At 39.1% G+C, this 27,522-nt stretch overlaps 2 protein-coding genes across 8 annotated transcripts in view; both read right to left on the bottom strand.

Moving 5' to 3' along the window:
* The window catches only part of kcnab2a (potassium voltage-gated channel subfamily A regulatory beta subunit 2a), a 76,179-nt gene extending 56,057 nt beyond the window's left edge, over positions 1-20,122 (bottom strand). Inside the window, exons 1-2 of one of the 7 annotated variants that reach the window (XM_027001952.3) lie at positions 19,983-20,109; positions 10,455-10,658 (exon numbers count right to left, since the gene is read on the bottom strand). The gene's annotated coding sequence lies outside the window, so the exon portion shown is untranslated. Of the gene's footprint in view, positions 1-5,488; positions 5,570-10,076; positions 10,408-10,454; positions 11,429-11,473; positions 12,329-19,982 lie in introns of those variants that run through there. The other 6 variants (XM_081705085.1, XM_081705086.1, XM_027001955.3 and 3 more) reach the window with 6 other exon arrangements.
* Positions 20,123-21,515: 1,393 nt separating this feature from the next.
* On the bottom strand, positions 21,516-26,216 carry park7 (parkinson protein 7). Its single transcript, XM_027002048.3, has 6 exons — positions 26,057-26,216; positions 25,055-25,156; positions 24,065-24,124; positions 23,820-23,889; positions 22,415-22,501; positions 21,516-21,993 (listed from the first exon to the last, which is right to left on the bottom strand). Exons 1-6 carry the CDS (start codon positions 26,201-26,203, stop codon positions 21,833-21,835), a joined length of 627 nt encoding a protein of 208 aa, XP_026857849.2. The 5' UTR covers positions 26,204-26,216; the 3' UTR covers positions 21,516-21,832.
* Positions 26,217-27,522: the final 1,306 nt, after the last annotated feature.

Here is a 27,522-nt window from a genome sequence, read left to right as displayed (position 1 = left end):
TGAATCTTTAATAAGCCAAGCAATACTTCTTCCTTTACTTTCTGTTCCAGATTTTGTGGTGTGTCCAGTCTCCCACCAATATAATATATATAAAAATATTTTAAAAAATCACTCTCTCACACAAACACACACCAGGGCGCGGGGGGTGGGGGTGGGGGGGCTAGCCAAGGTTTAGTGATGTGATATGTTGCGTTGATGGCTTCTCTCTCGCCTTAATGGATCTGACCAACATCTACTACCAATATTCATAAACACACGAATAAAACATATCTAATTACATGTCTGCATGCATGACTTACATGTCATAGCTGGCCTGCTTTCACTGCATTTGGCCACAGGACATCCTGTCTTTAGACTGCAATTAAAAGCCACTAAAAGGCTCAATGTGACCATTCCACTGCTCATGTACGCACACTCACACACACCCTTCTTACTCCGGGCACAGAAGAGAAGGTGGCCATACCACTCCTTTTTCGTATGCATTGGAGCAGTAGATGGGAAAGAGCCCATTGGTTGCAGCAGCCATACAGCAGTGAGAGACCAGCTACAGAACAAAAAGATCCTTTTTGAAGAAAAGTCAACCTCCCCCCCCACCCCCGGACAGCATTTCCCCAACTTTTGGTCTCTCAGCACTGAATGCCTTCCAACCTATTTCTGCCTTTCTCTCTTACAGTGCTTGTGTGTCTAATGTGTGTGTGTGTGTGCACACACACACACACACACACACACACACACACACACACACACACACACACACACACACACACACACACACACACACACACACACACACACACACACACACACACACACACACACACACACACACACTTTTCTGTTGCACCCCCTTCCCAACCCTAGGCTGTACCTGTAGCTGACTCGGTGTGTGGGTGGAGAAGGAATCTCTCACAATGCAAAATGTGCCTACATTCTTCAATCTGCTTGTGTGCACGTTTCCAGTAGGCCAGCAGACATTTACAAGCAATTGCAGAACAGGCAGCAGCCTTTGTGTATCACAGCAAGTGCACAAGCCAAACAGATCTTGAGATTTATTATGCAGTGTGTGAGGAATGACTGCTGCACATTCAAACAGCTACACAGGAAGACATATGATTGAAGCATCTGCTCTCAAAAGACTGCTTTCAACCACGACACTAAGTGTGGGGAGGATTTGTAGGTCTTTGCCTCAGCCCCTACAAGTTATCCAAATGCAAATCAACCAAACATCGAACCTATAATCCACAATCTGAGCTCAAGACATGATGCATTTTGATCTGACAAACCATAAGACATTTGACACTGGTAAATCCATGCTAAAACACACCCATTTTTAAAACATGCTTAACATACTATGAAAGGATAACAGTGCTCTGAGCACACAGCTAATAAACTTGAATGCACGTATCTGCACTGAATGCTAAATACCTTCAGATGTGCTCCAAATAACACATTCATTCAAAACTTGAAAACTTAACACTATCCACATTCAAATCTCTTACATACTCTGAAGCTATGTTTGTGCTCAGCTCCACAAACCTCTCAAATTTTACATCTGCTCAACGTAAAATGCCGGAATATTTGTACTAACTCCAGCCAGATTTCTTGTTGCCATTCCCATCATTGGACCAATCATGACACGGTTTCTAAAATGTTCATTGCTATGCCTGCTATGGCAGGCTGTATCTGTTTGTAACCTTTCTGACATTAGATAGCTAGCTATATGGATAGCTTACATTTTATTTAATGCTACACAGTAAATTATTTATCAATAAGACAGACACTAAGAACCACCATGTATAGGCATGTAACTTAGGGTGATATTAGGCATTTTGTTTTCTTAGCGGATCTTAACAATCGATATAATATTAACTAGCTAACAAACTTCAAATTAGTAGTTTCAAATTAGTCAGGTAATTTAAGCTAATGCTAGTGTGCAGTTCCTTTGCAGAATTCCTATTCTGCAATGTTCCTGGAACCAGTAACTATCTGACCCTTGTTGCATGGTGCAATGTCCTGCTGAAAAAATGTCCTTCTGCCATAGGTTAAACACTCGATCGGGTTGACTGCTGTTATAGCCCACCTGTGCTAAGGAATGAAGAGTTGTGCATTCATACGCGTTAGCTGGAGCACCAGTGTTGTATTTGGCTGCAATTTGCTTGCCTGTGCACCTCCTGTTCATCAGAATGATTCCTGATGATTCTTCCTGACCTCCTTCATCAATGCGTGGTTTATGTCCACAAGATCCCCCTTCACTATACATTTTTCCTTAAAATCACACTCTTCTCAGTATATTCTTGATACCCTTGTAAGAAAAAAATAATTGCAAGTTTTTGAAATACTGGCCCAGGCTAGTCTAGCATCGATGACCATGCCTCATTCAGATTTGCTCATATCACTCAATTTTTTCATTCTAACGCAGATTCACACTGATCCATGGAAAACTTGTTCACCTGATTGTATGCTGCATTGTGGGGTCACAGGTCTAATTTCCATACAGAGAAGCTCAAATCTTGCTAGAGGCAGGTGTCTCTAATAAAGGGGCCATTCTCTATTAAAGTGACAATCCTGTTTGTGTGTATACATACTACACAACACACATATGCACGAAATGTCTTGTTGCTCATGTTATGAATGTTGTTTTAAAGATATTTTTCCAACTATCCTCAGAACTTCAGAAGTACTTCTCTCATACATATGAAAAAAAATAAATCCTATATGAGAATAGAAATTCCACTAGAATAGTCCTTGTAAGCCTGTTTACCTTCTAAGCCTTTGCAGGACATGGGTACACTCTGTAAACATGCATTCCACAGTGGCCAAAAAGCAGGTGGAGAGGACGTCTGTATCCTGTACCCCTGGAGAGGAAGGATCTGTTTTCACACACGCACCCTGTCACTGTGAGCTTGCTCTCGGTCCCTTGCAGAATCTCACTAAAAGTCCTCCGAGATGTTTTTTTGGCAATCCATTTAACTGCACCAGATAAGGACACACAAACCTCCTGAGCACATGCACAAACCTGCATGCACCTGCACGCACACCTGCTGAGCACACGGAAGTGATAAATAGTGCATGCTCCTCACACCTGTGAGCACATCCTCTTCCTTGTGCATAGTACACGGAGAAATAATGAAGCCAGAAAGGAATTCCAAATATTTACCACAGGAGATTAGGGAAAATGCTTAAGAAGGAAAGCTACATATACTAGACACTACAATGTTCCAGGGAATGCTACAGTCTGGCACCTGTTAAGGTATGACTGGAGACCTGGAGACTGAGGCACAATTAAACAGCAGAACACCATATCCAACACCTTCCTGTTAATGCTATTTTTTTTCCTTTTTGTACCAACTTTATGCCAGCCAGCTGGCATCTTCAAACTATTTTTCACTGCTTTACACTGTACCTTCCCAAAATGTGTGATCTCAGTTCCTTCCTGATCTGCTCTCAATCTGCCCCATGTATCTTAACTTGCTTTGGGAGGCAGAATTAAAAAAAGGGACCATGGGACCCAGAACATTTGGCCTGAAGTGTTTACGTCTCACTGTGACTTCCCACACAGACAGGTGGGAGCCAATCACTTAAGGAAACTGGCTTAGAGACCCTTCTTATTTTAAAACAGCTTCTTTGAGCTAGAAAGCCCCCCAGAGGTGAGAGTGGACTGCAGGAATCAAGGAGAACAGAGAAGACAGCCGGTTGGGGAAACAGTTGTGTAGAATGGTAGCGAATACATCACCTAGAAGACATGGTCCTCTGTTATTACTGGTAGTTTTGTGATCAGTAGTGATTAAAAATGTAGTACAAGATACCTGAATAATTACTCTTTCTATTAAAATATTAAAACCTATTCTATTAAAAATGCTCTATTCTTGCTAGGTTTAACTCAAGTATCATCAATACACCTTCCTGCATTTGTTTTTCCTTGTAAATGCAGCCAGGAAAGCTTTTAGTGAAGCACACTGTAAAACGTTCCAAGTGATCTGAAAGAACTAGGACGTTTCCGTTACTCCCTGACAAATTCTAAAGGATGCTGCTCTAGCCTGATTGTGGGCCAGAATCACACGCTACTTTCAGAAATTGAAGTTTCGGGATTTCAATAGTCGGTGTAACGTATTTAAATGTTTAGTAAATGGTTACCAGCCACCATTAAGTAGTTACTGAATTCCTTTGCTTTCTAACTTAGCATAGTTACCACTCCAGTATATTGCAACATTTACATATTATGCATTTTGCAGAGACTCTCAAGAGCAAGCATATTACATAGGTGAATGTAACAAACAGAATAAGAAAAACCTCAACTAACTTAATAGCTTGAATAGCTTATTCACAGTGGTCTTAGTTCTCAGCCTCAGCTATATTTAACCCATGGAAAAATCATCATATGGAAAATCATCAGGGATGTTGCAGTGTGAATAAAATGTTTAATGTCAAATTCCTGTTATGCAGAAACATACTTGATCAATAAACAAATTCTGATTTTGCAGATGTGAAGAAAAAAATTAAAATTACACAGATAAAAATGCAAGCACGCTTGAATGAGCATCACTACTGCAAAAACGTCTCTCTGCCATGGAAAGCCAAGTCAAATGGCTCATTCAATTGTAATTCCATGCTTTATTCAGTCAATTGTTTAATACATCCCCATTTATTCAGTCAATTGTTTAATACATCCCCATTAAACACTTCTCCATTTTGTAAATGATACTGCACTACCAATGATATTCTGTCCATATAAATGGATGAACAGATGTGTGCAAAGGTGTATGCCTTAATGGCAATCAGAAATACATGACTGGTTTGACAGAATTAATAACAACTTCTGAGGCCACACAGTGGGCTAAGCCATACAGCCATTTCCTGAGCAGCCCATTAAATGAATTTGGTGCATGGGGGCATAATGAGGTTCAGTCTAATATTGGCAACATGATCAACAATGTCACACAAATGGAAAGAACACAGGATAGACAAACAACTCTCAAGTTGCATGTGTCGCAGCTGTTGGGTTTGAGAACATAAATGTAAAGGCTGTAGTCACAGAAGTTGTCCAAATTCAACACAAATGAAAATAGAACTGTTTTAATTATGTCTTCAGCAAACACAGGAACAAAAAGAAATCGGTATTCAGTATTCTAGGTTGCTCTTGTGCAGTGGAGCTATGGTTCACACTCATCTCATATCTGATAACACAACCATGCTAGCATGTCATTCAAAATATTAAAGTATTATTGCCACCCTAAATGTCAGCTAGCTGCATTTTGATTAACAGGAAAAATGGACTCCGCTCGTCATTGCTTCATCAGTCTCATGACTCTCCAGGACTAAAGTCAGGCTCCTCTTATTTAGAGGTGTAATAAACAGAACGTACAATACTGAGTGGCACAAAAATAAGGAAATACTACATAATGTCAGAAGGGAAACAAATTCAAAGCTGTAGAGATGGAGCAGCTAGAAGTCCCTTCATCCAGGATGGACTGGGATTCGTCCAACTTACCCAATGCTTGCCAAATATTCTGCCAAAATGCAGAGGTCATGTTCTTCAGTTGCATGGCAATTCCAAGGCTAAGAAATGCATCTACCTCAAGTTGTGGATAGAGGAGAAAGAGAGGAACATCATTACATTGGAGGAAGGACCAAATAAAAGGTACTTGCTATGATAAATAAAGACTTGCTATGACCATTAAGTCATGCAGTTTGGAATTTGCTGCAGCAAACTACTACTTTTGCCTGCTTGTTCCAGGACAAAATTCAGCTCAGCAGTGAAATGTTTGATGAGTTAATTACATAACTTAAATGACTTGTGAAAGCCTGCATGTACTGCAATAACCAGTAATGAAAGGCCAAAACAATGAATGCAGTGGGAGAGAATATAGTAGTTCCAAGGAATGTCCAGCATGCGATGCCAGTGCAACAAATGCAAGAAATTCTGCCAAAGTGTGCAGGACAGCAACAGGCAAGGCACAGAGTTTAAATAAATAAATGCCCAAAAACATGCATTATGTCCCCAAAGATGGCACTTCAGAGCAAGTCAACAAGCTATTCTTTTTTTTCCTCAAACCAATGCAATAGCAGCCACCACATTCCACTAGATGTATGCAAGTACATTGTCTGTTTTGCCATGCAGTAAACTCTCAGGTAATAGTGGGCATGCACTATAGTGGGCATGAAGGGTTCATGTAAGCTGACAAGCAGACACCAAATGAATATACAGCACTACTAGTCTGACATTTTTTCCACAAATGCTCCCTCAGTACTGCGCATGCCTGGATTTAAAACTGATTAGTCCATGTCCAAGCCAAAAAATCTTGCAGCACTAAATAAGAGTATGCTGATATATGTTCCTATGGATTGGACTGTTTCCTGGGGAAAATAACATTCACCTCAAATCCTCAGCCACACCTGTTGGATAATCTCTACAATATATCCCATACACTCTCCGCAGACAGCTCAAAAGGTGAGCTAGAAGAAGTGGAAAAGACTGGAATAATCCACAAGGTCTCAGATCTGACAGAATGGGTGAATGCACTAGTGGAGGTAACACACAAAAATGTGAAAGATGAGAGCTGTGCATTGACACCTGTAATCTGAATAAAACCATCCAGAGACCTCACTGTGTGTATAGAGGCCCCAATCTTGACATTACTGTTCTAGATGCAAAGTCTGGGTATTGGACCATAAAGTTATATAAGTATATAATCATGCATGCTGACAACGTTCAACACTGGCTTCAGGTAAATGTTTCTGAGGCTCGTGTTCAAGGCACAATCATTCCAGTGGCTCAATGATATCTTCCACAATGGCAGAAAAACCCACATCTATGGCAGCAGCAAGGAAGATCATGATGCCAACCTGTAAACCATGCCAAAAAAAGGGGAATTAAACTGAACCCAGATAAAAGTGTAATTTATGTGCCAGAGATCAGACTGATCCTTAGCAAAATGGAGAGCCTCCTCACATTAAAGCCAAGCAAGAGACTATTAAGAACAGCCACCTATATCTCCAGACTTGCCCCTAGACCATATGAAGCCTCACTTCAGCAGCTTTTTCGAACAACTAGTGAGTTTATATGGGGGTCAAACTACTACATTTCCTTTTAGGCAAGTCAACAACTTCATCACAAGATCCAGATGCTGTCCTCATCTTTCAACCATACAAAAGATTTAGTGCACAAAGCTGCTGCTTCCAAGAATGGTCTATAAGCAGTCTTGATGCACTGTGACAAGACAATTGCATATGCCTCTAAAGTACTGAACAAAACTGAAAAATTGTGCATTAAAAAAAGCTATATTCAATGGTGTTTGGCTGCAAGCATTTTTCACCAATACCTGTATACATGACAGTTAACAGACCACATTTGATTCAACAGTGATGCCAAATCAGTAGAATTGAACAAGCCCTTACCTGCTGAACCCCAAACCCCACTATTCAGCAAATAATACTACAGTTACTGAAATATGAAAAGGACATTCCAGTTGCGAACACCTTCTCTGGAAATCCACTGACTACTGTAACAGCTACCCAAGTGAAGGCATAGATTCCCAAGTGCACACAATTGGCAGGAAGTGAGAGACACCAGATAAAGCATGCCTGCAGTGTAAAATGTTTAGATTATATTATTCTATTTTGCAAAAAAAACTATATTCAGTCATTAGCAGGATGCTCTTCAAGCTGGCAGTATCATTCCATACTGTGTTAAATATCGATATTGGTCAATATGGGGAAAAAATATCATATAATTGCCATACTGCACAGCTCTAACTCCACACCCAGTTCCTGATCAACCATTGCAAGTAATTGCCACCAACTTGTTCACATGGACTAGGTAGTAGTGCCTAGTCCATGCAGTTGCTATTCTTAGGTGAAGCAGCTGTCTAATTTGACATCTAATTTGATATATCAGTTATTAGGAAGCTTACGGCCATGCTTGCATGACTTGGAATACCAGAGATGGTAATTAGTAAAAATGGCCCTTGCTATATTTCGTGTGACTTTAGTAATTTCATTCATGCCTGGGGCTTCAACCACAATCACAAGCTGTCTGCTATTACCTCTATTACTAATGGGTCAGCACCAGACAGCTAAACTCACTCAAGAGCAAAGCACTTGCAGAAATAAACAAACAAATCTTTATCTCAGCCGGTCAGAATACAGTAACAAACCGGTGGATGGCCTGAAGTCACCAGGCCAACTCTTCATGAGATGGCTTTGCTCCATCCTCGCAACTACTGGTAAACAGCTGTAACCTGAGATAAAAGGAGAAAAAAGTAGTACTATGATAGATCTTCTAGGCAACCACCTGTACTACAAACTACAATCCATGTTCAGCATCTATTCAGGCACTGGAAAGGTGCCACAATCATCAAGCCTGCAGAAACACCCAGATCATCACCTTCTGCAATCACATGCAAAAACTGTAACATCAAAAGTCCACAAGGAGGTGCCAGAAGACACAAACAGAATCCCAAGAGTAAAATGTAACAAAAGCTGAAAACCACAAAGAAATGTCGGTGTTAAAATCACTCGATCAGGTTGTATTTGTAAAGCTATGGGACATACTAGACCCATGAGCCTTTGGGACTTAACCACCAGAAAAGATACAAAATTCTAAAAAGTAGGAAACGTTAAAAAAGTTAAGAAAGTTGTGTTAAAATTGAACCTTTGAATATTGTTTTAATAGGAGTCATGCCATATGTTAGTCAACTTCACACTGATAAGAGCAAACGCATTGAAAGCGTAGCTAAATATATGTTATATAATATCACAAGATACCAATAGGGTGCTGAAGAATCTTTATATACATGTATGCATGAAAGTCAGATTCAAGTCGATGTCAATTTATGTCTGGTTTCTGAAAAGTATCTTGCATAATATCCTTGTATGTATAGAGTCAGTTTATTTTTTTTTAGAAGGGGATGCAAGTCTCCTTGAGTCTACAGACAATGGATATTCATAATTTATATATGCCTATGGGGAGTGCAGTATGTAAAAGCTACTGCTAACCAATAAAAACATGGGCATTCATCCTCGCCAAGTCTTAGCAGTTTAATTCATTTGTAGATACTATAGTAGTGACACATAAATAAGGACTATATTATATTCATGTAATTATATTTCCTTTGGAAGACTGCCCCCACCCCATGCAGTAGCAGAATTGCTGGCTTTGTCCTAGGGAACAAGAGGTTATAGACTTTGTTTTTGGCCAGCTTTCAGGTACATCATATGATGTATGTATATGCAGGTCTCTCAATCATTTATGTCACCTTGAAGGTAGTTTGAGACCTTAAACATAAGTTCCCAATATAATGTAACATGTTTAGGTTTTTATTTTTTTATACAAGTTAACTACCATTCTAGTAACTATTGAACTTCTCCAGTCCAATTCCAGTATCTGTTTAAAAAAAATCTAACATAGGCAAAGTCCCTAATTCAGCTCATTATCAGCAATCTGCAATTTCCCACATAAAATTGTAATATTTACTGTGCTGTTATGCCAATATGTATTGTTCATGGCTCATTTAGAATAGTCTAGTAAAATCAAAGACTGCACAGTCATACTGGTGCAGAGCAGCAAATGCAGCATTCATGTTATTATCACGTTCTGAAATTAAACAGAAAACATGAAATCAGAGCAGATACTGAATTGTCGAGAACACATGGCATAAAAAGCATGCTGCTTCACAACATAACATTAGGGACATCTTGTGTGCCAGCTTACTAACTGCAAAGGAAGAACCGGATTTCTCTGACGGTACGTCCTGCCTCAACAACTTACTGCACCAAAACCCTGCAACCTGCACCTACCTTCTCTACCCTAGCGTTGGACCTATGCCCAAACCACAAAGAAACCCATCCACACATCCCAGAACAAGCTGCAACTTCCCCTTCAGTAAGTGACACAGACAATGCCATGGAACCACAGCATTCTGATCTGATGAGCAACGCAGTCATTACATCATGAAGATTCATGCAGTCACAGAGGGCTGTATGGAGTTTGGCAACCTCAAAAGCTTAAGTGTGTTGCATAAAAGCAGCATTTGTAGGCAAGAGATAGTCATTGCAGCAGGTAGAATGAGGAAACTTACCTCCTTTTGACAAATGCCAGTTGAAGAGCGGATTTTCATGCAGCTAGTTTATGAGACAAGTCAGTCAGTCATTCTTACATTAAAGAGGACAGCTTGCATTAAATGCAAAATACTCAGGGGTACAAGCAGACAAAAATAACTGCTGGTGCAATACAGTATGCAGGTATGTCTCAATGCAGCAGCTATAACCAAAGGTTGAGAGAATGGTAATGACAGACACAGACAGACAGACCTCTCTGCATAGCATCTGTCCTTTACATGTAGACACAAACACACACACACCCCTTCAGACACACACCAGCAGAAATGGGAGGTCGGGGGGGAGGAAAAATGAGGGAAGAGTGACGACAGATCTAGTCATGGTTCTCAGTTACCCACCTCTGTCCTCTGCCGATGCCTGATGCAGCGCTCACCACTCAGCAGGGATGGAGTGCGGGGCAGGCACAGCCGTATTGCCACGATCGAGCAGCAGGAGCAGCCACAAGAGATAGGAGAGAGGCGGTGAGAGGGGACAAGAGAGGAGCTGCGAGCGGGTTCGGTCTCTTCGCGTTGTGCTCCCGTCAGTGTTTGTGCGTGCTGTGCCTGTGTGAATGCGAATGTGCGGGGGGGTAATGCAACAGAGAGGAGGGAAACAGTGGAAGGGGAGAGATGATGAGACGGAGAGAGAAATTCTGGCGAGTAAGTGAATCTCAGGAGTGCACGCCACTGAATATAGTGCAGAGCAGATGCATAAAAGGGGGCTCCCACCCTTTTGCATGACACACACACCTCTCTACACAGTAAGCATGAGAGTAAGCATATGGAGGAACAGAAGGCTTAAGACAGACGGACATGAGAAAATGGAGGAAACGAGAGCTGGTGTATTATGAAGACTTTCTGGTGAAAACCCGATTCAACAGAGCCTTCTCAAATACGTGATCATAATGGAAATGCTTCTCTAATGCTAGGTCATGTGACACTGGAAGCAAAACCTTGTCCATGTGAAATAAAAAAAATGAGTATTGTCCAGAAATGGTAAGACACAGCAGTGTGAAGGCTGTCAACACCCGAGAGCGCACCTGCACTTCCTTAATTTGCTTTGTTTTCATAAATGCGAGAGTTGAGAAGGTTCATTTAGTCAGTTCATTTGGGAAATTTAGCTCAGGATGGGACTATTTCAGAGCAATATTGTGTTGTAATCACTCTGTCCTGTCTTATTTTACCTATAACCCATTTACCCACACTCAAGTATCATCCAAGCTCCTCAGATACAAAAACCGCTCGAGCAGTGGTGCTGGTGCACACAACTCTGCTTTCAGTAAATACAATTTTACTCAATTCAAAACTCATGAAAGCAACCCTGCAGCATTCAACAGTGCTCAAAGGCCAAAACCCAAAACTTGCTGGATCGCACTCACCCGTGACAACTTGATAAACGCAACCTTCTACTCCATCAAGAATCCGAGGCTAAACAGTTCATCCCACAGGCTGCAGGAGTGGCATGCCATTGTGTTACTGGACCCTGACCGTCACCCAGCCCAGGCTCTAATGCCCCGAGCTCATCGCTCCACCTTCCACCCTGCTTACACCTGCTCTTGCAGCAGCCTGTCCATGTGAACTTCGTCAAAGCAAGGCTGGCATTTGGATGCTGTCCTCAGCAATCAAGTCACTCCAAATAGGACAAAAAGTTCAGAGTGAGGATTTTTCATACTCTGCAGCAAAGGCATATGAGCTGACATAAGACTCATGTGGACTTAAAGCTCTCTGATCTTGCCCAATCTAGTCTTCCTCCTTTAATCTTGAGCTAAATACCACAAACTCAAGAAACCTCTGAATACACAGATGCAAAGAACAATGCATCTATTAAATGTATTTTGTATAATTGTACCCAATTGTAGCTAATCTGCAAAGACATGTTAAATATTCAAATTTTTAAAAACTTATTTACATTTTTTCAAACTTGTTGTGTTTGTTTTTACTGGAGCTACAAGGTTTTTGGAATCCCCCCCAATCAAAAGTTCTGTGCACATCCTCAACAAAGTTTCTTCCCACTTAGAGACTAGCCATCTCGCATTGTTCATGTGACTGATGGCAACAAGCATGTCCTTCTTCTCATATTATGGATGCTACTCATTACATTGCCTGTAAAGTCAAAGAATAACCAATTAATTTACTAGCATTATTCTGTATTAAAGAAGGACTTTTTATTAATAGCTGAATTCCACAATTCATTGTGGTTCCTGCAAGTACTGACCATAGAGTGCTTATTTATTGTGTACCAGAAACCTCAGAAAACATTTTTTTGATCCATGACTTATGCCAAGCTACATTACCCATGACTCCATGCACCTTAACAGCAGCCACACAACTAAGGGGGGGGGGGGGGGGGAGAATTCAATTATAATAAATCTCTGCCCCTAGACACAAACAGAGGACACTCAGTTGAGATTGCAATGTGGAGAAACATCAATATGGTTTCTAACATTAGAAGAGGAAGCTGCATTTAGGACACAAAGCTGTTAATTACTACAACATTAAAGACAACACTGGAATATTTATCAGTCTGGTCTAACTACCATTTGGAGTCCTTTAGACATTACTTTTAAAACATGCCACATAAACCCATTAAAAGAACTGCATCTCAGTCTGAAGTTACTACACATAAAAGTATTAAGCTTACAAGAGAAAGGTCTCTGAATCTCTCAGGAAACATTTGTTTTTACTTGCACCTTAGACTAAGTGCAACTGCTTACTGTTTTGATCATGCTTCAATGAATCCATTAATTTTCAAACAAAAAACAGAACTTGAAACATATGATGCATCTTTGTGTTCAAAGTGCTCCTAAAACGTACTGAATTCAATATCACACAAAAATGTAGTTTTAGCATGATTAACATTATAGCATTGTAGGTTAGGTCATGCCATCACTAGTAACGCACAGATACCGATCATCAGTTTTTAATGGACGTTTTTTTTTTTTTTTGTTTTGTGTGTATGAACTACATACAGGAAAGACACTAGCACATTTCAAGTACTATTTATTATCATCAACACTGACATTGCAAGAAACATTTAACTAGCAAAATTGTTATTTTAAATTCTTAAATGAAAAACCTGCCACAGTGGTTATTTGTGTATTAAGGAAACAATATAACAGTCTACCCATCATTTTAAGTTCTTAAATGAGAATCATCTTTTTTTAAATATGAAAATCTACTAAAAAAAAAAAACAACAACAAAAAAAAACCTAAACTAAATCAAAATAAGTGCAATGCTTAGACATGCTTCTGCCTGTACTTGCCAATGGTCTATTTTATGGCTTCTCTTTACACGTTGTTTTTTTTAAGAAGCATTTCAGTCTCACCAACATAGCCTATTCCTTTTCTTTTCAACCACATGACGCTAAGTTGAACAAACTTCACTGTCTATATTGGTGCAGGATGCTGACAGATAAGCTTGTGCAACTTCAGCAAGCAAGGGAAAGCATTTCTTGTTGGTCTTGCAGCACGCCAGTGCCTGGTCACTTCCAATTCTTGGAATATGTGCCTCAGACAAGTAGCATTGCGATTGCAAAGCTGAATTGCTACTCTTTCCCGTTCCTCTTCAAAATTTTATTTTTTTTTCCTGCTCTGGTCATGCCTGTGTGTTCTCAAGCTCACAGCATCCTGACTCTGGCTTCTGGTTGCTCCAGTACATCTTTTCAACACATACAGAGGCATATCCTCTGCTCAGTTTGAGATATTTGTGGAAATATTGATCATTATACTTTTAATTAAAAGTAAACAACTAGGTTGTGCCAGACATGATTATATACATATTTTAATAGGCTAGTTATAATAAAAATAATAATAAAATCATCATCATCATCACCTTGGAACAAGATTTGTAGCCACACATTAAAAGGGGCTTTAATTTAACATATGTTCGCTGAATATTTCCTCAGCTGCTTCCTAAACAGTGTTTTTTTTTGTTGTTTTTTTTAATGTCTTCACTCCATAATCCTGCATTATCTTGCAGACTTGCATGCACTATGATCTGTGGAATAGTCCCATTTTTAAGCATTTCATCAAATGCAATTGAGAGTGAGCCAGAAAACACTAGAGCATGTAGGAGAACTTTAAGAAATTCAAAGTAAGCATCAATCCACTGTTTGTTAAACTGAGCATTGATACTGGACTTGCATTAACATGGCATATAATGGTTATAAAACTGACTGCACTGATGTCACTTTTATGGACACGTGATGATATAGTATTGTGCATTCTGGACAAAATCTTGCATCATCCACAACCGAAAAAGGTTGATCTAACACAATGAATTCCATTACATCGATAGATTGATGCATCCCATAATGGTTTTTGCTTTGTATTATCTCTACCACAGCTTTGGTTTTTCTGAAATACCACCATTAAATGAAAATTGTCTAAGAGGCACATCTTTGTCTCTGCAGTTTGCAGCGAATATTATATAGCTATTTGACATATTGGGTGTGGTTTTCAAGTGACAAATCAAATTGGTTATACTGAAAGTCTTCTGTGTAGCTCCTCCTCAGCTGACTTTCATTGCAAACATTAGTCGGCACTTTTGACATCCTTGTGACAAACCTCAATATATTTTAAAACAGCTGACATTTTGCTGTTGGAGTAGCAGCAGCATACAGTGCGAGTACCTGTCACATTATTTACATAATAAAATGGTAACACAGATGGGCAGAAAACAAAAAAAAAAATAAAGTGTCCAATTGCAAACCATGTTTAAAGCAAAACGTATGCATCCCCAATCACTAGAACACAGAATTTTTTAGAGATGAAGGGCAGAAGGTGAAATTGTACACTGGGAACATTTTCACTCATGCATACCTTATAACTGAGAAAATTCAAAGACTTTACATTTTCCAAAAGAAAACCTTTGGTCTTTTTTGAAAGTCATCACAGAATTCCATAGCAAGACCCTTGGTTCTTACTAAAACATTTCAAGCAATGAAAGCAAGGAGTCACTCCATTCACTCAGTGAAGGTGAGTTGTCAGTTAACTAACCAAGCAAAAAATAATTTGTTGCCCATATTATCAATGTTATTGATCAGCTGCTACAGCCCTTTTGCAGACTATTTGCCACTGAAAGAACAAGGGCAAAATTCTACACACACAAAAATGTCTATTAAAAGGTTAGAATGAACTGGAATTCTAACCAGGCCATGTGTACTTTTCTTAAGCATTGTGCGTTTCTTCTACCACCAGCTAAACCCTCATCACATTCCTCGCAGTCCCTCGCCCCAGATACACACAAATCCACACAGAATCTGAAGATACTACATGGAATATAAAGGAAAAGCTGTGGTTTGGACCTAGATTGCAATACAGCAGATTTTTGGTCTCACTTTGCCAGTCTCACATTTGTTTGCACCAAGTTTTAGCTCCATGCCAGTGGAGATTTTAAGTGGTGTAGTATTTTGTGACTCTCATATTGCCAGCTTCAAACAATAAATCAATGCAAACGCTATTATTTCAAGTTGAACAGTGATGATTAATTATTAAATTACAATAATTTCTCCTAAACAAGCATAACAAAGTGAGCACTTCAGTTAACAAAACTAAGTGACAGACATTATTAAGTGCTGCTATACATTGTGATGAATAACTGATTGGCTCAAATTACTAAGTTGTTTGGTAAGATGCTTTTGTCAGATGTTTATATGGCATATCGAAGTACAATTATAAGCATTTCATACTTTTTTTTTTTACTGACAAATACATCCAGTTTAAGCAAAGACTTCATATTTACAGTGTTGACCCTTCTTTTATAAGACTCCTGCAATTCACCTTGGCATGCTGGATATCAGCTTCTGGGCAAAATCTTGACTGATGGCAACCCATATTTGCCTAATCAGTGCTTGGAGTTGTTCAGTTTCTGTGTTTTTGTTTGTCTACCTTCTTTTTGAAGATTGACCACAGGTTCTCAATAGGATTGAGATCTGGGGAGTTTACTGGCCATGGACCCAAAATTTCAATGTTTTATTCACTGAGCCACTTGGTTATCACTTTTGCCACTTGGTGCTCAGTCATGTTGGAAAAAGCATAGTTCATCATATTATTGCTCCTGGATTGTGGGAAGAAGTTGCTCTTGGAGGATGTTTTGATACCATTCCTTATTTATGGCAGTGTTCTTAGGCAAAACTGTAAGCAAACCCACTCCCTTGGATGAGAAGCAACCCCACATATGAATGGTCTCAGGATGCCCCTCTGTTGGCATGACACAGTACTCATGGTAGCACTCACCTTTTCTTCTCTGGACAATCATTTGTACAGATGTCCCAAACAGTCTGAGGGGGCTTTATCAGAGAAAATAACTTTACCCCAGTCCTCTGCAGTCCAATCCCTATACTTCCTGCAGAATGTCCTTGATGCTTTCTTGAAGAGAAGTGGCTTCTTTGCTGCCCTTCTCGACACCAAGCCATCCTTCAAAAGCCTTCTCCTCACTGTGCTTGCAGATGCCCTCACACTTGCCTTCTGCCATTCCTGAGCAAGCTTTTCACCGGCAGTGACCCAATCCTGTAGCTGCATCCTCTTTAGGAGACAGTCCTGACTCTTTCTTGACTTTGCTGGGTGCCCCGAAACCTTTTTCACTGTAATTTAACCCCTCTGCTTGAAGTTCTTGATTTGATAAGTGGTTGAATTAAGTCAGCTGCCTTGCCGTCTAACACTTTCTCCTGAGCTAACGAGTGTCACATCCACAGACCTGTGCATCTCTCATTGTCATGGCAACCGAATCACTTCCGGGTTTTCATACATCTCCATGGTTCTCCATCTCCTCCCCTTAGTCTCCAGCTGTTCTGAGTTTGTCCCTAATTGTAGTCCTATGTTAACCCCGTTCCTACATCTCTTGGTTGTTGGTCATTGTTTTAGTCATTACATTTGTGGTTCTGTAAGATCTGTGTTTGGTTAGCTTTCGGTGTTTCTCAGCTTGTATGTAATCAGTTAGTTCTTGGTTTTCCTCGTCCTCGTGTTTAGTTAGATATTGTTAGTACTATCATTCTATGTTTGTTGTCCACACCGTCTTTCCTGTTAGTGCTGTCTTTCCTTAGGTTCCATTCTGTTGGTGGTTTGTCTGTTTGTTATTAAACCTATTATTATTTATTTATTGTCAAGTTCGTTATGGTGTCTCCTGTTAGTTCCGTGTTACATAACATCCAGCGCGTCTGAAATGAGGTTAGCAGGCCATTTTGTGGCAGGGCTGAAATGCAGTGGCCGGAATGAGAACATGCTGATAGAGAACATTCTGACCAGCAGCCTGCCAGTCTGGTATGGCAACTGCACCGCCTCAGACCAAAAATCTCTCCAGAGAGTGGTGAGGACAGCAGAGAAAATCATCAGAACCTCACTTCCATCATCTATACATGGTCTATACCTGTCACACTGCCTCTGCAGAGCCTCATAGATGGTCAGGTAACCCAGCCATCCTGACCATGGACTGTTCAGCCTTCTGCTCTCTGGTAAACGTTACCGCTGCATGCAGTGCAAGACTGCCAGATTTAACAAGAGCTTCTTCCCACTGGCCATTAGACTACTCAACTCCCTTTAACAATACACATTTATTTTAAATTTGCTTTATACCTAGAAACATAGAACTATTATGATCACTATCTATAACCCACCCCCCCCCCCCCATCTTCATATGTAGCTACTTTTTGCAATAATTTTAATGTTCTCTCTGTGAGCACCTTATCAACATTTTCCAGTGCTAAGTTTACAATACCAGTTATACTAAGCAATAATCACTGGAACAATGTGCAGTATTTTATTCCTATGTGCAATTTATTTATATCCTTACACACATATTTTATTTATATCCTTACATCTATATATAATAAATGTATGTATGTGTGTGTGTGTGTATATATATATATATATATATATATATATATATATATATATATATATATATATATATATATATATATATATACACACACACACACATACATACATTTATTATATATAGATGTAAGGATATAAATAAAATATGTGTGTGTGTGCGTGTGTGTGGAGAAACACAATCTCGTTCAGCTGCAGTACTTGTTGTATAGTCTGAATGACAAAGCTGACACTGACGCTGACATAGGTCAATAAAACCTTAAAGGGCTGTGGAAGATTCTTCAGTCAAGCATTGCCCAATTATGCTTGGGACCAGCCACTTATGGAGTCTCTTCACAAACAGTATTTCCACTAAGGAGGAGATCCAATCAGATGATGCAGATGTTTTCTACATTTTCAACATTTAACCAATGTTGCAATGTGGATGCTTTCACCTCTCCTTGTAGAGAAAGCCCAGCTGCCCAGCTCTCTATTGTAGTCAAGTGGCAAAATGCTAGTCTTTATTCACGTTAATACTATAGAAATATTTCTCAGGTCATCTTGTAAGAAGAGGAGGGGACAAAAATAACTCTCCAAAGAGTGTTAGCTGGTGAGTTAGACCACATTATACAGAAAACAAAGGGAAAAAACGTTCATCTTATTCAGATACGGTTCAACATATTTTGTAAATAATTTTGAAAACATGCTCAAAATATTTTTACATGTTTGGAATTTTATGTTAAGAGGAATTATCCAAATTAACTCTCAGACAATAATATACCTGCAACCATAACCAATCCAATGAAAAGGCACTACAATACAGTTACAATACATTATAAACTGTCACAAATCAATTTGTTGAGTACAAGGTTAATTTAGGGAAAAGCACATCGCTCTAACAGCCAGTACCTAAATTCACCACTGGCAGTTAATGACAAATAGCCTGTTAGGTACTGTGTGCTAAAACTGAATCAAGATGCCTTTTGTTTAGGATGTTCTATATTTTAAGCATCAACAATCAAGGTGTAAATAGCAGTTATGAGTGTTATAATTTTTTTATTTTTTTTATTTCTCTCTCTCTCTCTCATATATATATGAATATGAGAGAGAGAGAGAGAGAGAGAGAGAGAGAGAGAGAGAGAGAGAGAGAGAGAGAGCGCAAAAGCCTTATTTTGCAGACAAATTGCATGTTTTGCGCTGCTGCAATCTAGAACGTAACTTGTTCCCGAGAACGGATGCTATTTGTTTTCTATCTTTACAGCAGCATACAGTGCTGTAAAAGCAGAGGCCAGCAGTAAAGGACTGCAACTGCTTCTGACTACGAACTCTTCACCTTCCTGTGTTGAGCACTTCACACTTGGTCGAGGCAGGGGAGTAAAAAGTGCAGCTCTGCTTAAGTGTGAAAATTAGCAACCATAATTATCCGAAGGGGAAGGCGATAGATAGGTTAACTATCTAGCTAGATAACGCTAGCTAGCTACTTTGCAGGATCTACATGTAGCATGCACAACAAATGCAATTTTAGCCTAAAAGATCAAAAAGACCACCGTATGAATAAAAAATTCGGTTAAGTGAACTGGAATGAGAATTCCAGTAGAGGCAGATAACAAAACTATATAGCTAGCCAACTATGTGCATCCTCTTTTCCTTAGCTAACGCTAGCTGTCAAAGGTCAGTGATTGACATTTGAAGACCATGAATCATCAGAGCTAGCGAACTTGCTACTCTTCTCTTTTCTGATTATACTACATCATCCCTTTGCTATGAACACAATATCATCGCACTCATACACCACGAAGTAGTAGCTAAATCAGATTCATCAAAACACATCGAAACGCTAAACTGTTACGAAACCATATCTTCGAAGCGAGTTCAAATTGCGGTTTTACAACGTCATTATCAAAGTATCGAAATATCTGAAGTAACGACAGGATAGCTAACGCTAGCTACGTTAGCTAGCAAAGACTGGTTAGCTCACCAGAAAGAAATGGTTAGGTGGAGATTGATATTTAAAGCAATTTAGTACAAGCACAATGTAGTGAATGAAGTGACTAGCATTATTTGCACAACACCTACCTCGCAAAACGACAAATGGAATTCAAAAGAGGACAGGATTCACCGTTCCTTCCACAAATAAATGCCCAAGTCTGAAGTACGCAGACACAGGACAACGTGTTACGAAGAGGCTTTTTACCGCTTCACACCTTCCACACGCGCGCCACAGAGTACACGCTTGTTTTATGCAGGGAGATTCTCATTGGTCTGTTGAAGTACACGACAACGAAGAGATGCGTTTCATTGGCCTTTTATTCTGCATCTGCTTGAAATTGTTTTAGACACGCGTCTGCTCCAGTAAAGAGCAGATTACGTATTACTTTGCTATTATTTGCTAGTTGTACAAGTTCAAGTACCGAATTTGCTGAAAATCTATTTTTATAGTAGGATTTATTCTAGAGGATGTATTATGGAAAATACACCTTTTCAGTGCTTTTGCACATACGTTTATGTATCTGAAATGCCTACCCCATAACTGTAAAATAAGACAACCCAGTCAGTTTCTTGTGGGCTGCCTACGTTAGAAAACATGGGATTAACAAATCACTAAGGGAGTCATTATAATTATAATTATATATAATTATATAATTATTATAATATTCTTATGAACATTCATTTATGGACTTTGATGTAGCCTGTTGATCTTGGTGCAATAACATATAAAAGATTATTTATAATCAGAGAAATTAGTCGATCCCATTGATTAAATTGTGAACAAGAAACTCAATTTAAACAGTACAGCACTTTGTTCGACATTGTCTCACAAATAAGTGTCTTATAAGTGTTTTTTTTAAACCTAAATTAGTTTGTCAAAAGCACTTTTCAAACTATTCACTGGATTTTCACTTAATCATTTCAAAATGGGTCTGGAAACAATCTGCAGGCCCTCCTTGTAAATAATTATGCCACATATCAATTCACACATAAATGCTAACCAGACATGTAACTAAATCTTTCTCATGGGAAAGCATAATCCAGACTCATCAGGGGAGGGGTGAAAAAGAGTAGAGAACATGCCTTTAAGATATTGCACAAACACTAGTTCACTATCTCTCTCCCACAATTCTCATGCAAAAGCATGCATGCGTGCATGCACCCACACACTTGCATGCACACAGACATGTGGCAACTAAACTTGGTCATGTAATGCTAATTTCTGTTAGGCAAATTTAACAATACAATGTTAAAATGTTTCATTAAGTTTGCCCATAGCTACCTAAATCTTTATCTTAGAAAATGTAACCATTTAATGGAACATTTAAACTTGAGACTTGGCTAATTTAATACTACAAACATCTTTCATGTCCTTTCATTTAATATTACAACTTCCTTCATGTCCTTGCCCTTACCCATATCTTAAAACATTGTGTCCACAGTTCTGCCATCTCACACTACATGTACTTGAATCCCACACGCTGAAAATGTATTTGTGAAAGGGAAGATCATATTGGAAATTCAATACATAATCTAGTTATTTTGGTAACTTTATCAAAGTGGTATTTACAGTAACAGCCATTTGACCACCTATGTAAAACAAAAAATACCTCTTGCAGCCACGTTGCAGATTTTTATTATGTAAGGCCATAAATACAATGTCACTTTATCATGATCTGTAAGGTTACTTCACTGATGTCCCAAGACTATTCACATGGTTTTATTGCAAAATACAAGTTAACTGAAGTTATATGATTGTGTGTCAAAATGCATCAAAATAAACTTATTCATAAAGCTTTTATTTATTTGCATTCTGGGAAATCCAAGTTCTCTGCCATACAGAGATGGCTGACATAAGCGTTTATTATAGATAAGGTTTTGCTGCTCCATTTAATGGCACTGGAAACAGTAAAGAGGCCTTAGGCAGTGCATTATAATTAATCTTTCAGGATCAGGGGTGCTTTGACTTGTGCCACTACCTCAGCACCCATAAGCTCCTCTACAATTGCCAGAGCAAATTCAAAGCTGGTGCCTGGGCCCCGGCTAGTGATTAGATGGCCATCTTTCTGAACGCGAGCCTCTGTGTACTTGTAGTGATCTGAAAAACAGCAAAGTAGCAAGTACTAAATCATGCATGGAATTTAAGGCTATAAACATCTCTTTCTTAATGCTGTAATTGATTCTGAAGATCTTGATAATTTCCAACAGACATAGCCACCAAAGAGGTCTCTTTAGTCCCATGCCCACCATCCAAAGAAATGCACCATTAACCTTAGCCTTCCCTTCTATGTGATGTGTACACATACAAAGTAATTTACAGGTAGGAAGGACTACTTCCCTAGAGAAACATTTCCTGATTGGCTAATTTTTAGGTACAGAGCTGAGGACAGTCACTTATAAACAATGAATTACAAAAGAAAAACAAGAAACACATTCATGTTTCCAGAGTGTTCAAATGCTTACATATGGAAAGGAGATATGTGAAATCAGAATACATAATTGTCAGACATGGACCTTACCCCCAGTCATCATCTTGTCTTTGGCACCTGGGTGGGTTGTTATGGTGCTGCCATAGGCAATGCCATGAGCCAAAAGCGCAGTAGGCCCTGACAACCCACAAAAAAGAATTACTAGTACATTCAGTACATTAATTCTGCAAGATTAGCATTTTTCCTCAGCCTTTAAAAATATTGTCAAATAGTTCAAACACATTAGTTAAGAAAGGACTCAAATGTTAGGAGGAGGGAATGTTTCAAATGCTATTTTAATAATGTGAAATGTCAACTCCTGTTGGTACAAAAACAAAAGTCACCTCAATGAGGCACACAACATATGAGTATCAGTCTCACACATCGGTACAGTCTTATCTAAAATTGCCCAAATATTTAATTTCCATCCAGCTCTTTGGGACATATTTAGAGTAGCTCTAAGAAGGATGGGCCCTGCTCAGTGGATTAATTTAGGCAGCATACTGACTCTGCAGTAATCTTATCCAATGTGTTGATAAAAAGCAGCCTTGATTATTGATTGTGCACCTTGGCAGTCATGCAGTGTAGTCTAAATATTACAGTTTCTCAATCTGAGAAGATACTTTAAGGTTTAAACTTCAGTACCTCCTCTTACATGGCTCAATTATGCCAAACGTCCACATCATGTTTTCAAGAAGGTGAGAAAGGACATAATCGTAAAGTGTCGTACAGATCATGAACCAAATTTTTTCATTCTTTCCTAGCCAAAGATTGCCTCTGTTCATCTGCCACCTTTCATAGCTCAGTGTCTTCAAGTGCCTTTCCTCTAGATGGTTTGACAGTACACTTAAAAAAGTGGCATGTCAAGAGCAGGTACTGGGAAATAAGCTGGACCTTATGAAGGAATGCCAAGCGAGTCACTGCTCACTCATTAGAGATCCCTGCGGGGGCCTTAGTAGATTTCTAGGACACCCCTGCCTGCTGGCATGTGCGCAGACCTGACAGCCTCGTTCAGCATCTCCTTTCATCGCCCTTCTCCAGCACAGCCCCCAGCACTGAGATACGGGGCAAGGCACTTCATCAAAATTGCTGCTGTCCACCCAACACTCACTCAATTCCAAAAGCTTAATGTTTAAGAAAATGTGATGAAATTGATGACTATGATACTAAACACATGCACAAACACACATGTACACACATTACACATCTGTTAAAAATATCCTGTTTCTTCACTAAAATTTGGCGAAGATCTACTCATCTTTTACGCAACTGGAATCGACTTCATATATATTCTACAATCTTAATATTCTGAAATATTCAAACATGCACAGTAATTAGGGGGCAAAAGGAAAATTAATTATGTGCAATGGTGTTTCTTGTTCCTATATGCATGATTATCATGTGATGCGCAATTGTTTTTCAGGGAGGTTAATGTAGACAGAGAATTAAACAGTACCTGCACAGATGGCAGCAATCAGCCCCTTCCTGCTCTCCTGCTCCTTCAACACCTCCTTCACAGCAGGAGACTGGAAGTGATAACAGAAATTTCATACACAATGAATCACTGAGAAAAACGTAATAGTATCCTGTGTCCAGTGACAGTACCCGCATAACTGCACAAGCCTTATTTTACTATGCATCAAGTATGCTGTTTTAAACATACTGTAAAATCTGACAACAGCACATACAATGACTTCTTACCTCAGAAAGGTTCTGTGCACCAAGTGCTCCTCCAGGTAAAAGCACAACATCATATGGACCCTGAAATGTAAATATGTAATTGATATCTCCCTTCAGTAAAAACAATATTGAGCTAAATACACGTTAGTTCACTGAGCATTCATCAGCAATTAGCTCATGCTTTTAATCTGTACATGCAAGGTAATGCTCAATTTTAGTCCATAATATTATTTTATAGAAGTAAACAGTTATGTATTTTGTTTCTTTAGTGTTAAATAGATGAGCAAAATGAAAGTTAAAACATGTATAAATAAATTATGAGGTAGAAGGTTTAAGCTCCTGAGGCCCCATTGCTAGGAATAGAATTGAACACCCTGCTCCATATGTATAAATAAAAAATGTCCAGCAGGGGGAAACATTACTTCAGGGATTCTTAGTTCAGTCCTGCAGGACACTACAGATGCATTACACTATCAATTAAAGTGAAGTGGCCAGTTGTTTTTCAATTAATAGAGACTAACAGTGAAGATATGGGAGATCGGTGTTTGAGGGTAGATGGGAGGTGGGTATCAGAAAGCATTATATAGTCCACTTTAACTCTTGGAATAAACTGCTGGTATTAAAAACCTAAGCTTAAATCATAAAAGCTCCAGTTTTTATTCAAAGTCAGAAATGCTATGATGAACAGGTAGTGTACTTTATAAATATTTTTGAAAAATAAGATAATGCTGAAAAACTTCTATAACAAACTAAAAAAATAATGTAGTTCTTACAATATCAATATATTAAAAGCACATTTGTGAACTATACATGTAACCATGGCCAATATAGCATGCATTAGTTTGTTTCAATAATTGGCTCTTAAACACCAACAGGTAACATCTCTTGGTCAGGATGCAGTAGTGATTTGTTAAAGGGCTCATTTACATATTGCATATTACTTAAAAGTCATTATGGTGATGATGATTAACATATGATTTATTGCACAGCCCTAATACATAAAATACAGACCTTTTTGGAAGCTTCCTCTAGGCTTGAATCTGGACAGATAATAACATTACGGCTACAATGAACTGGCTCCTTCCCTGTCAATCCTGCTACAGTAACAGTGACCTGGTAGTCAGAGAGAATATACATCACAGTTAATAATTTTAATCTTATATACCTCACCTATGAATATCACAAGAAGAATCATAACATTTTTGCTGTCTTAATTGTATCTAAAATTACCAAAAATTCGTTATTTGGCCAAATGTGTTAAGTAAACTGGTGTGCTAATAACTGTGCTTGTCTTGTATGGTAGCCAAAATTTCCATGCTTATTAATCAAGCTTTGGAAACTGAATGCGAAAACAGGCCAGTGGAGCAGGCCTCGGGAAAGTGGTTTGAACTGGCCAGAGATTTTCGTAGGGCAAGCCTGCTAAAAAGCAGCTGCCAATCATACCAGACAGGGGCGATCAAATATGAATTATGCAGGAATATTATATGAAACACCCGGTGAAATATAAAAGACCCTGCTAAAGTACATTGTTGTTAAACCAAAGTCATCGGACTGTCAATGCGATGATGCCAAAGCCTATATCTGTGTGGCAGCAGCAAACGTTGACATTTAGCTGGAGCGCACTCCCTCTGGCTAGCTGGCCTGTTTACACTGTGTCGAGTCCACAGCAAGACAGATATCAACTGACAGTCTAGTTTCACCACTACATGTAACAGCAGCCAAATGCCACAAATGTAAATTTAAACGTAGCTACGCTGACAGCTAGGTATTTCTTACCGCCCGCGAGGCTGAAAATGCATTATGTTCAACCTGGGCATTCACTACATTAGCTAAAACACATTAAAAAAGTAAATAAATGACAGTGTTTCCGAAGGAAAGCATGCGTGCATCTCAAGTTCGCTAACGCTAGCATAACGCTATCTAGCTACATGTACACGTTAATAACAGTACTAGTGTATAGTACCCAGTGCTTTCGCGATAACTGACATACGACAGTTAAAGCTAACTACAAACCCCAGCTCTACGCATGACGTCCACTGGTATAACAGTTTCCATCTCCTCTGCACCCTTCGACAAAATTACTAAAGCTCGTTTCGCAGCCATAGTTGAAACCGAGACCTCAGAAGACCTCAGACTTGTGGTGCAACCAACACAGTTCATTTAACAGAGCAAATAAAAGCACCGTGAGAGTGGAATTATGGGAAGCCACTCTACAAAAATAAAGTCTTTTAGGTTCTTGGTGTAGATGAGTGGTATTCATGTCACAGTGCTTAAGGTTCAGGCCCTACAGATTTTCCACCTTTTCCTTACCCAGGAGTCAGGTATGATGACAATGTACCCAACTAGTTACATTAATCATTAATCAACTACAAGGGATTAAAAAAAAATCCAGAACAGATTTGGATAATAGGTTCAGATTTGAATAACACTGGTATATATGTTTTACTGTGTTAAAAAACAGGCTATATTTAGCCACCAATATGTTTAATGTAGTAAGAAGTGCAGGTATGGATTACTGACCAGGCCAGTGAGGCCTGTGCCCAAGAACCTCTGACTGGCAGGGGCCTTGAGGCTCTCTAACCACAAGGCCCTTGGCAGTTCAGAGTGCCAGAGCACCACTGCAAATTAAAAAATTAGATCCAGAGATTATGTAAAATCTCTAAATCAATTAACTAAGCTCAAAGAAATAATGTGCTGATCCCTGAGAACTGAAGTCATTTTTGCTATTTTCTCACTATTGTAAACATTTCATTTAGACCACTGACTTTCTGTGGTTAGCCAGTAGGTGAGGTATTACTAGATGATCTGTTAAACCAATGAAATACAAAGTGTTTACTTTGATATGTATGTGACCCAGTGATACACTAAAATAATATTGATCAATGGAAAGCAACTACCACTTCAGAAGGATAAAAAATAGGTGTCCGCCCAGGCTCTTTTGCTCCACAGAGGACAAGGCGCTAAAAAGGCAGACATCTGGTCACTCCATCTGTCATCCACAGGCATTTAGACCAGCAACAATGTTCTTCTGTTATTCAGAACACGGTATACAGTGGATCATAAATACTGGAATAGCAGTGTTTTCAAAATGGAAAAAAAAGGAGGCAATTTTACTTTAAAAATCCCTTTTTTAGAGGGCTAGTTTACAGCCAATGCTAATGGATGGTGACATCTACAGCTGGATGGTAAGATGATCAATAAAGCCATGACTTTAGGTAAGGTTATGATTTTGGTGTGGGGCTAAAGTGTAATTTCTCCTTTATCTCCAACCACTAGAGTGCACTGTAGGCTGTGATATAGCAAAGTCCCAATGTTAATTATGATTTAGGAAACTGATCACACTTTGCAACAGTGGATAAGTTGCCACACAGCTGTATGACTTTTGAAATTTGAAATAACATGTAATGCATGGCAAAATGAATATTTTGCATAAGAACAATGTTTTGGACTACTATGAGAGGTAGAGGATATGTGTACAT

The sequence above is a fragment of the Electrophorus electricus genome, chromosome 22 (genome assembly GCF_041902795.1).
Source record: "Electrophorus electricus isolate QZ-2024a chromosome 22, ASM4190279v1, whole genome shotgun sequence".
NCBI lineage: Eukaryota > Metazoa > Chordata > Actinopteri > Gymnotiformes > Gymnotidae > Electrophorus > Electrophorus electricus.
This window is presented reverse-complemented; position numbering and strand designations above follow the sequence as displayed.

Excerpts from the sequence above, each read along its gene's own strand:
- park7 (XM_027002048.3), bottom strand. The coding sequence starts at position 26,203 with ATGAACTGTGTTGGTTGCACCACAAGTCTGAGGTCTTCTGAGGTCTCG. Across the intron at positions 24,125-25,054 it reads TAGAGGAAGCTTCCAAAAAG|GGTCCATATGATGTTGTGCT; the intron begins GTCTGTATTTTA and ends TTTACATTTCAG. Across the intron at positions 22,502-23,819 it reads GATTGCTGCCATCTGTGCAG|GGCCTACTGCGCTTTTGGCT; the intron begins GTACTGTTTAAT and ends GTGGGTTGTCAG.